Here is a 10,750-nt window from a genome sequence, read left to right as displayed (position 1 = left end):
GGAGGCGGCGCTGTGCATCTTGAGAACAGTCAAAGCTTTGAGCCTGTTGGTGCCTCGGATCAAGATCCTACTCTACACCCCAATGTTAATCCTTGTGGAGCCTAGTGTACCCCGCAGCAGAAATTATTATTATTCAGTTCACAGTATTTTTTAAGCTAATGCAGTCCTGAAGTTACATTTACCTATACACTCCATTGTGGGAGGATGAGTAAGAAAAGACTAGACACTGCACTTGTATTGTGTCCATTTTATTGCACTGTCTGTGGCAGATGAGACCCCCTCACAGTCCTACAGGAGTCCACTTGTCCACCTTGAGGGGACGGTTCATGCAGCAGCTGATCGTGTACAAAATGACCCAGAGGACGGAGAGACAGACTGCAGAGATCAGCAGGCGGTGAAAGCACAAGGAGCGCTCCCCCTGGGGAGAGAGAAGGCAGGGTGGTCAGGGGGTACTGAAATACCATATGTCACTGGCAAAACTACGACGGGTGTAGTGGTCATAGTGTGTGTAGCGGAAGATGGGCACGCTCAGGAAAGAGATGTGGGGCTAGGTACGTCACTGGATCCCCTCCACAAATACTGCTATTGGGGCCTGTCAATGCACTACACAAGGGGGGTCATTCCGAGTTCATCGCTCGCTAGCTGTTTTTTGCAGCCGTGCGAACGCATAGTCGCCGCCCACAGGGGAGTATATTTTTGCTTTGCAAGTGTGCGATCGCATGTGCAGCCGAGCTCTGCAAAAACATTTTGTGCAGTTTCTGAGTCGCCCAGGACTTACTCAGCCGCTGCGATCAATTCAGCCTGTCCGGTGCCGGAATTGACATCAGACACCCGCCCTGCAAACGCTTGGACACGCCTGCGTTTTTTCGACCACTCCCAGAAAACGGTCAGTTACCACCCACAAACGCCTTCTTCCTGTCAATCTCCTTGCGATCGGCTGTGCGAATGGATTCTTCGTTAAATCCACCGCCCAGCAACGATCCGCTTTGTAGCCGTACGATGCGCCTGCGTATTTCGGTGCATACGCATGCGCAGTAGTGACCTGATCGCTGCGCTGCGAAAAACTGCAGCGTGCAATCAGGTCGGAATGACCCCCAAAGATCTGCAGACATTTCATCACACTCCGATTGGAGGCCTGAATCTGAGGTACACAGGTGATGCTATGGGTGTGACCGCAGAGTGGGGGACAGGGTTTGGTCGGCATCATGCACTCCGGCAAATTCAGACCCTATTACATATGCCCCAATGGGTGAGCTGACAGATTGATCAGAAATGGGGGTTTCATGGAGGTAATTCCTCCTGTAGCCTCGGGGGATGGTGGAGGCTGGGCCTTACCTGGGATAACATGTTCCGCAGATCTGAGTCTCCATTATACACAATGCTGCAACAGGAGATGTCATGTGCCGCTCCCACCCCGTACAGGTGCGGTTGTAGCTGCACACCGCCACTGCTCACAGGACACTTTGGTGAGGACCTGCGGACAGGAAATAACAGGTCATTGTGGATAAGGGTTGTGGTTGGGAACGGATGGTGGTGATTCTTGTAGTATAATGGTTGTTCTTTACCTGTGGTGGAGTCAGTTAGCTGTAACGTTATAGCGTCGGTCTGTCTGTCAGCTGTGGCAGTATAGTGACTGTCTGTCTAGCTGTAGCGGTATAGCGTCGGTCTGTCTGTCAGCTGTGGCAGTATAGTGTCTGTCTGTCTGTCAGCTGTGGCAGTATAGTGTCTGTCTGTCTGTCAGCTGTGGCAGTATAGTGACTGTCTGTCTGTCAGCTGTGGCAGTATAGTGACTGTCTGTCTGTCAGCTGTGGCAGTATAGTGACTGTCTGTCTGTCAGCTGTGGCGGTATAGTGACTGTCTGGCAGCTGTGGCAGTATAGTGACTGTCTGTCTGGCAGCTGTGGCAGTATAGTGTCTGTCTGTCTGTCAGCTGTGGCAGTATAGTGACTGTCTGGCAGCTGTGGCAGTATAGTGACTGGCAGCTGTGGCAGTATAGTGACTGTCTGTCTGGCAGCTGTGGCAGTATAGTGACTGTCTGTCTGGCAGCTGTGGCAGTATAGTGTCTGTCTGTCAGCTGTGGCAGTATAGTGACTGTCTGGCAGCTGTGGCAGTATAGTGACTGTCTGTCTGTCAGCTGTGGCAGTATAGTGACTGTCTGTCTGTCAGCTGTGGCAGTATAGTGACTGTCTGTCTGTCAGCTGTGGCAGTATAGTGACTGTCTGTCTGTCAGCTGTGGCAGTATAGTGACTGTCTGTCTGTCTGTCAGCTGTGGCAGTATAGTGACTGTCTGTCTGTCAGCTGTGGCAGTATAGTGACTGTCTGTCTGTCAGCTGTGGCAGTATAGTGTCTGTCTGTCAGCTGTGGCAGTATAGTGACTGTCTGTCTGTCAGCTGTGGCAGTATAGTGTCTGTCTGTCAGCTGTGGCAGTATAGTGTCTGTCTGTCAGCTGTGGCAGTATAGTGTCTGTCTGTCAGCTGTGGCAGTATAGTGTCTGTCTGTCAGCTGTGGCAGTATAGGGACTGTCTGTCTGTCAGCTGTGGCTGTACAGTGTCTGTCTGTCAGCTGTTTTATTGCGGAGGCATAGTAAGAATACTGTCAGCATTACTGTGGAGCTGTGTAAACTGACAAGGATAGTAAAGACTGTCACAGTGTGTGGCGGGGTAGTAGTGACGATATAGTGGATGCTACTCGCTGTCAGGCGCAGGCCCTGTTTTATGACATAAGCAGAGCGATAGTCACAGCTTGTACGTGGGTATTGTAGCTTCAGCTGCTGGAGGTAAGCACGTGGTTCCTTTCGGATCTCTAAGTACTCAGATCTAGATGAATGGCCCGCAATGACGGGTCTATATCTCACCTACTCTGAGGCAGAAGGATTTGTGGACCAAGAACTGTAACACAGTGCTTCACTGGGCACTCTGCACCGCTGTCATTACACTGCACCGACCACCCGCCGGAGGTCACCGTTACCAACAGACGGGCATCTACGCTGGGACCTGTAAAAAAATAACACCAATACGAGGATGACATCTGTGACGTGGCACCACCTGGAGGGATTATGTGTTGGACTATGCCCAGTGTCACGTGTGTGCCACCTTCTCCTTCACGTCCTAACAATACCCCCTTCCCGCAGACTGACCTGTCATCCCCAGCTGCCGGCCTGTGGTGGATATCTGCAGGCCGGAGAGATTGACAGCTAGTTTCTGTGGAGACAGCACAATGCTGGCCAGGACAGACACATTGCTGGGATGATCAGGAAGCAATGCTGAATCTCTGGCCAGATCAGGGGAGGGCGGTTGTCCGGTCGTGTTACCCTGAGGGCAGATCTTCTGCAAGCTGAGGGTCTTCAGAAAACCGTCCCAGTCCTGACACAGGGGGAAGAAACTGATAGTTAGCACTACGCACGATTAGCTCCTTCACTCTCCATTTATTCACACCTGTACCTGGGAAAAGTCCTTCACTGGATGCGTTTCGATGTATGCTCCAATACAGAGTAATGTAATACTCAGGGTCATGAGACACAGGAAGAAAGTGGCCACCGGGGGGTTCCGCAGAGCAGAGAGGTAGACGCCCCGACTAGTCTGGCAAAAGCTCATGGTGACGGCACAGGAGCCGCCGGTAAAGGTGGTCGGCCTCTGCCACAGCACCTGCATGTGGATAGGAGAGAAGGCCCATTTCTGGTGTTACAGGCACAATGGCGGACAAAGAGGTTTAGGAGGAAATCCCTCTGGTACCAGCCCATGGACTGGAGACAATGTCTGAGGCCCTCATCCCTGCCACATGGACATGACAGGCTGAAATGATCTCATGCATCTAGTACACAAACCCCTTCATTTCTCAGGTTGCTCAATATTTAACAGAGCAGGCGGCCATTTTGTGGACTGTGCCAACATTTATAAGCATGCAGCCTGTAAACGAGCCGGGGATCCGTGACGTCAGTGAGATACACAGGCAGCTGCGCATGCTATTCATACAACATGGCGAATATTCATCAGACACTGGTCCCTACTGAGCTGCTCGCTCATGATACTGCTCCAGTCCACAACATGGCAGCCCCCACTGCACTGAGGTGAACGTGTGCTTTAATACACATCCGCTGTGAGGTCTGTGCAGCAGAAGGTTTCTGTGCGGACATTGAACCTGAATACTTCTACCCGCTCCATGGACGACTGAAACCCACTTGCTTGAAAGCATCTCTCCCCAGATCCTGACAGTGATTTCTGCCACCGCTAAGCAGTAGCCACCGCAATGGAGCCCCACATCCGCCCACCAGGACTGTGACCTGACTGAGGGAGCAGTTGTCTAGTGACCCTTCTCCCCTGGCCATCAAGACTAATGGTACAATGTTTGGAGAACAGACAGAGAGAAGACTGTGGGTGGCGCAGGGATATTTCGGAAAACCAGGGATGCCATTTTTACTAGGGGGGTAATTCTGAGTTGATCGCAGCAGCAAATTTGTTAGCAGTTGGGCAAAACCATGTGCACTGCAGGGGGCAGATGTAACATGTGCAGAGAGAGTTAGATTTGCGTGGGTTATTTTGTTTCTGTGCAGGGTAAATACTGGCTGCTTTATTTTTACACTGCAATTTAGATTTCAGTTTGAACACACCCCACCCAAATCTAACTCTCTCTGCACATGTTACATCTGCCCCCCCCCCCCCCCCCTGCACTGCACATGGTTTTGCCCAACTGCTAACAAATTTGCTGCTGTGATCAACTCTGAATTAGGCCCTGTATCTGTAATATTCAGGCACAGTGGCGGATACGGATAAGAAGTGGAGAAGACATAGGGGGCAAATCAAATGTTTTGGGTTTTTGCTGGGGGGGGGGGGGGGCGCCTATCGGAGCAATTCAATTGTTGCTCTGATTGGGCACCCATTACTTTTTACTCGCCCAAATAGATGGGGTTGTGCCACGAATAGCGGCAAATACCGTCTGAAGTCCTGGTTAGGGCGCCCAACAGCCGTTTGGGTGTTTTAGCCACTGACTTTGCACACATTTCTTCTCACGCCTCAGGAGGCTGGTATGCGGTTAATATACCGCCTGTCGGGATCCCGGCGTTCAGGATCCCAACGCCGGAATCCCGACCGCAGCCCCGTATTCCCACTCGGGTGGTCAGTCCATGACACCATCCGAGTGGGAATATAACCTGTAGCAAGCAAAGCTCGCCGCCGGGCCCGTTGCGTGGTGAGCACGGGAGGTGGCTCGTTGCACTCACTGCCGGTATGCCACTGTCGGGAATACTGACAGCCTCACCCCAACAGCCGGTATATGGCATACTTGCCTACCCTCCCGGGAATGGCCGGGAGGCTCCCGAAAATCGTGTGGCCCTCCTGGCCCCCCGGAAAGGTGGGCAAGCCTCCTGCTTTCTATGCTGCCCCTCCACGGCCGCCCGCAGCAGAGAACAAGTGGACGGTCCGATGCCGCGATTCGCGCTGAATCGCGTCATCGTAGCTCCACCCCCCGCTATACAGCATCTCTTTTCTCGGCACTGCATAGCGGGGGGCGGAGCCACGATGACGCGATCCTGATGCCACACCCCTGGACTGTCAATTACCCTGTTGGCCACGTCCCCAAACTGCCCATCCTGCTGCCGGCCACGCCCCCATGCACCTACAACGCTGGAGGAGGCAGCAAAGTAGGTAAGTATGGTATATGGTATGTATTCCCTTTCACTTTAATGAAAAGATTAATAAAAAAGGGAAGGACTGAATTTACCGAGGTGAAGCAGGAAGCGGGACTGACCAGATGTATTAAAATCTTGTTTGCCGGAGTTGGGGAGTGAAAGCTCTCAGCTTCGGCAATCCCTGCCAGAGGCCGCAGCGCATCAGTCTAGTGTCAATACGCTGCGTCTCTCCTCCCAGCAACCGCCAGTGAACATGTGAGAGATCTTAATACTATCGCGACTGACTGTGCCACGACTGTTCATACACTCCCCGCACATCAGAGCACTACCTTGTAAACAGCGTCGATAAAGACAGGGGAGTATGTAGCGCACATCCACGCATTCAAACATGGGGCGACGCGGTATCAGTGCCCAAAATGTGCGCTGATACCACTCAATTCCCCCCATAATGGCACTTTACACATCTACCCCTAAATGCCATCTTACAGGCTGTGTCTGAAACATGACAGGAGCTGACTGGTTGGTACTTTATCTCTCTCCAAACTTTGATAAATCTGCCCCTACATGTGTAGAAAACGTGTTTATATTTGAAAAGATACCCTTATAAATCCCAGAAAATGAAGACTGAGGATAAGAATGGTTTCTGAGGTATCAGTTGATTTAGGAAGAATGCAAAACTGCGCTGTACGGGCGCGATGTAGGAAGATAAGCAGCGTGCATGAATACCGCACTGATGGTAGCCTCAGTGCGCACACTGTAATACGCTCCTCTGTGGGGCTGCAAACTGAATAGCACATATTAAAATACACACATTGAGGCTACGGCATGTAGTAGGGCGGAAGTCGGCCCCGTGTAAGGTGCCGTTGACAACGCTCCAATGGCGACTCAAGGTGGGCATCACCCGGTAAGATGGAACTTTCATGCCGCCAGGGTGTATGTTTGGTGGAATATCCCACCCATAAGAACCAGCTAAGTAACTGGATAGCCCCTCCTACTAAGGTTGTCGATGCCCCTCCCACATGAGCTTGCTCCACCCCCTCAGCACTGTAAGTAAAACTGGACATTTTGTGTTTTATATCTGAATGATCTCTGCCCAAAACTAAATCAATTTATTACAATCAATTGGAAGCTGCAGCCTGGCTAACTATCCTATACAAGCCCACTGCAATGGCTGCCCTGTGCCTGACAACATAAGGCCACTCATTGCATTGTAACGGCTGCAGCGCGCAGTGCATGCTGGGACTGTAGTCTCCGAGCACCTGCTACGTGGACCCCCGCCATGATGCACGCTAATGGCTGGCACCGCCTGCCCCCGGGCATGGCACACACACTGTGCCCGGCCCTCCCCTCTCCCTAGTACGATCACAGCGTCCATACCCGTCCCGGTCGGTGTGCTCTCACGGCGCCTGCGCAACGGCTTCTGCCGCCGCCGCTGCTAACCCGGAAGTGGCCGCTCACAAAATGGCGGCGGCGGCGCCGCGAGGACACTCCGGCGTGTTTCCATAGAAACTGGCCTCGCGCCCCGTCCGTACCCCAGGTGTCGCCTCTCGCGGGCGCCACCATATTGCGGCGGGTCTCCACACAGGGACACAAAGTGCTTGTCGTGACCAAACGCTGAGCAGTGCCACTTCTGTCCAGTGGCACCATTATAATGGGTCTGCACTGCTGTGCAGAGTGTTTAAGCATCCCCATCACTATCCCTTGTGAAAGGAAAGGGCAGATAGTATAAATGCTTTTATAATAAACCTGCCTTCCTCATTATTACTGTTCATTATGAGAGTCTGCATATGAATATGGCCAATCAGCGTCAGACAGGCCCCATGAGTTACAGGGGAAACCAGCGGAGGGCCCCACTGTCTGCAGGCCCACCTCATACTTACCTACTTTGCTGCCTCCTCCTCCGGGAGGAGACAGCGTTGTAGGTGCATAGGGGCGTGGCCGGCAGCAGGATGGGTGTGGCCGGGGGCGTTGCATCAGGGTCGCGTCATCGTGACTCCACCCCCCGCTGTGCTGTGCCGAGAAACGAGGCGCTACATAGCGGGGGGCGGAGCTACGATGACATGACTCAGCGCGAATCGCGTCATCGGACCCCCTCGGGCCGCCCACTTGTTCTCTGCTGTGGGCGCCCGAGGAGGAAAGCGGGAGGCTTGCCCACCTTTCCGGGGGGCCGGGAGGGTCTCCCGATTTTCGGGAGCCTCCCGGCTATTCCGGGAGGGTAGGCAAGTATGGCCCACCTCCTCCTGTATGTTACGTTATAATGCACAGGATTATGGTGTATTTTCTACAGTAGCTAATCAGGTACATTATTACGCATACACTTGTGGCGGACCACGCCCCTAAGCATGGGCCCTTACCACTGCAACCCCCCCCAGTGGGCCCTTCATGCCCCAGTCCGACACTGCAGCCAATAAAGTTAATTTCTCTATCGTCCTAGTGGATGCTGGGGTTCCTGAAAGGACCATGGGGAATAGCGGCTCCGCAGGAGACAGGGCACAAAAAGTAAAGCTTTAGGATCAGGTGGTGTGCACTGGCTCCTCCCCCTATGACCCTCCTCCAAGCCAGTTAGATTTTTGTGCCCGGCCGAGAAGGGTGCAATCTAGGTGGCTCTCCTAAAGAGCTGCTTAGGAAAGTTTAGCTTAGGTTTTTTATTTTACAGTGAGTCCTGCTGGCAACAGGATCACTGCAACGAGGGACTTAGGGGAGAAGAAGTGAACTCACCTGCGTGCAGGATGGATTGGCTTCTTGGCTACTGGACATCAGCTCCAGAGGGACGATCACAGGTACAGCCTGGATGGTCACCGGAGCCTTGCTGCCGGCCCCCTTGCAGATCAGTCTTCTAAAGGTAGCGCACAGCACTGCAGCTGTGCGCCATTTTCCTCTCAGCACACTTCACACGGCAGTCACTGAGGGTGCAGGGCGCTGGGAGGGGGGCGCCCTGGGAGGCAAATGAATACCTATTTTGGCTAAAAATACCTCACATATAGCCTCCGGAGGCTATATGGAGATATTTAACCCCTGCCAGAATCCGTTAAGAGCGGGAGACGAGGCCGCCGAAAAAGGGGCGGGGCCTATCTCCTCAGCACACAGCGCCATTTTCCCTCACAGAAAGGCTGGAGGGAAGGCTCCCAGGCTCTCCCCTGCACTGCACTACAGAAACAGGGTTAAAACAGAGAGGGGGGGCACTAATTTGGCGATATGCTTATATATATATTAAGATGCTATAAGGGAAAACACTTATATAAGGTTGTCCCTATATAATTATAGCGTTTTTGGTGTGTGCTGGCAAACTCTCCCTCTGTCTCTCCAAAGGGCTAGTGGGTCCTGTCCTCTATCAGAGCATTCCCTGTGTGTGTGCTGTGTGTCGGTACGTGTGTGTCGACAGGTAGGAGGACGATGTTGGTGAGGAGGCGGAGCAATTGCCTGTAATGGTGATGTCACTCTCTAGGGAGTCGACACCGGAATGGATGGCTTATTTAGGAAATTACGTGATAATGTCAACACGCTGCAAGGTCGGTTGACGACATGAGACGGCCGACAAACAATTAGTACGGTCCAGACGTCTCAAAAACACCGTCAAGGGTTTTAAAACGCCCGTTTACTTTAGTCGGTCGACACAGACACAGACAGGGACACTGAATCCAGTGTCGACGGTGAATAAACAAACGTATTCCTTATTAGGGCCACACGTTAAAGGCAATGAAGGAGGTGTTACGTATTTCTGATACTACAAGTACCACAAAAGAGGGTATTATGTGGGATGTGAAAAAACTACCATAGTTTTTCCTGAATCAGATAAATTAAATAAAGTGTGTGATGATGCGTGGGTTCCCCCCGATAGAAAATTATGGGCGGTATACCCTTTCCCGCCAGAAGTTAGGGCGCGTTGGGAAACACCCTTTAAGGTGGATAAGGCGCTCACACGCTTATCAAAACAAGTGGCGGTACCGTCTATAGATAGGGCCGTCCTCAAGGACCAGCTGACAAGGCTGGAAAATATAATAAAAAGTATATACACACATACTGGTGTTATACTGCGGCCAGCGATCGCCTCAGCCTGGATGTGCAGAGCTAGGGTGGCTTGGTCGGATTCCCTGACTAAAAATATTGATACCCTTGACAGGGACAGTATTTTATTGACTATAGAGCATTTCTATATATGCGAGATGCACAGAGGGATATTTGCACTCTGGCATCATGAATAAACGCGATGTCCATAACTGCCAGAAGATGTTATGGACACGACAGTGGTCAGGTGATGCAGATTCCAAACGGCACAGTATGGCCGTATACAGGAAGAGGACTTGTTTGGGGTCGGTCCATCGGACCTGGTGGTCACGGCAACTGCTGGAAAATCCACCGTTTTTTACCCTAAGTCACATCTCTGCAGAAAAAGACACCGTCTTTTCAGCCTCAGTCCTCTCGTCCCTATAAGATCATATCTGCCCAGGGATAGAGGAAAGGGAAGAAGACTGCAGCAGGCAGCCCATTCCCAGGAACAGAAGCGTTCCACCGCGTCTGACAAGTTCTCAGCATGGCGCTGAGACCGTACAGGACCCCTGGATCCTACAAGTAGTATCCCGGGGGTACAGATGGGAATGTCGAGACGTTTCCCCTTCGCAGGCTCCTGAAGTCTGCTTTACCAAGTCTCCCTCCGACAAGGAGGTAGTATGGGAAAAAATTCACAAGCTGTATTCCCAGCAGGTGATAATTAAATTACCCCTCCTACTACAGAAAAGGGGTATTATTCCACACTATATTGTGGTACTGAAGCCAGAAGGCTAGGTGAGACTTATTCTAAAAATTTGTTTTTGAACACTTACAAAGGTTCAAATTAAGATGAAGTCACTCAGAGCAGTGATAACGAACCAGGAATAAGGGGACTATATAGTGTCCCGGGACATCAGGGATGCTTACCTCTATGTCCCAAATTTGCCCTTCTCACTAAGGGTACCTCAGGTTCGTGGTGCAGAACTGTCACTATCAGTTTCAGACGCTGCCGTTTGGATTGTCCACGGCACCCTGGGGTCTTTACCAAGGTAATGGCCGAATTGATGATTCTTCTTCGAAGAAAAGGCGTCTTAATTATCCCTTACTTGGACGATCTCCTGATAGGGGCATAGTCCAGGGA

The 10,750-nt window shown here is 51.9% G+C and overlaps 1 protein-coding gene across 2 annotated transcripts; it reads right to left on the bottom strand.

Moving 5' to 3' along the window:
* Positions 1-232: 232 nt before the first annotated feature.
* On the bottom strand, positions 233-7,552 carry TMEM219 (transmembrane protein 219). Of its 2 annotated transcripts, none has more exons than XM_063935263.1 (6): positions 7,503-7,552; positions 3,440-3,643; positions 3,136-3,361; positions 2,854-2,992; positions 1,336-1,474; positions 233-418 (listed from the first exon to the last, which is right to left on the bottom strand). In XM_063935263.1, exons 2-6 carry the CDS (start codon positions 3,590-3,592, stop codon positions 281-283), a joined length of 795 nt encoding a protein of 264 aa, XP_063791333.1. In that variant the 5' UTR covers positions 3,593-3,643; positions 7,503-7,552; the 3' UTR covers positions 233-280. The 2 variants fall into 2 exon arrangements, with proteins under 2 accessions (XP_063791333.1, XP_063791332.1); XM_063935262.1 differs by lacking the exon at positions 7,503-7,552 and adding an exon at positions 7,000-7,106.
* Positions 7,553-10,750: the final 3,198 nt, after the last annotated feature.

This window comes from Pseudophryne corroboree, chromosome 7 (assembly GCF_028390025.1).
Source record: "Pseudophryne corroboree isolate aPseCor3 chromosome 7, aPseCor3.hap2, whole genome shotgun sequence".
Taxonomy (NCBI): domain Eukaryota; kingdom Metazoa; phylum Chordata; class Amphibia; order Anura; family Myobatrachidae; genus Pseudophryne; species Pseudophryne corroboree.
Note: the sequence above shows the minus strand (reverse complement) of the source record. Positions and strands in the feature narration are given on the sequence as shown.

Bases quoted from the DNA above. Each gene is read 5' to 3' on its own strand.
- TMEM219 (XM_063935263.1), bottom strand. From the start codon at position 3,592: ATGAGCTTTTGCCAGACTAGTCGGGGCGTCTACCTCTCTGCTCTGCGG. The intron at 2,993-3,135 runs GTCAGTCTGCGG...ATTTTTTTACAG, and splicing joins CCGGCAGCTGGGGATGACAG to GTCCCAGCGTAGATGCCCGT. The intron at 1,475-2,853 runs GTGAGATATAGA...TCCTGTCCGCAG, and splicing joins ATCCTTCTGCCTCAGAGTAG to GTCCTCACCAAAGTGTCCTG.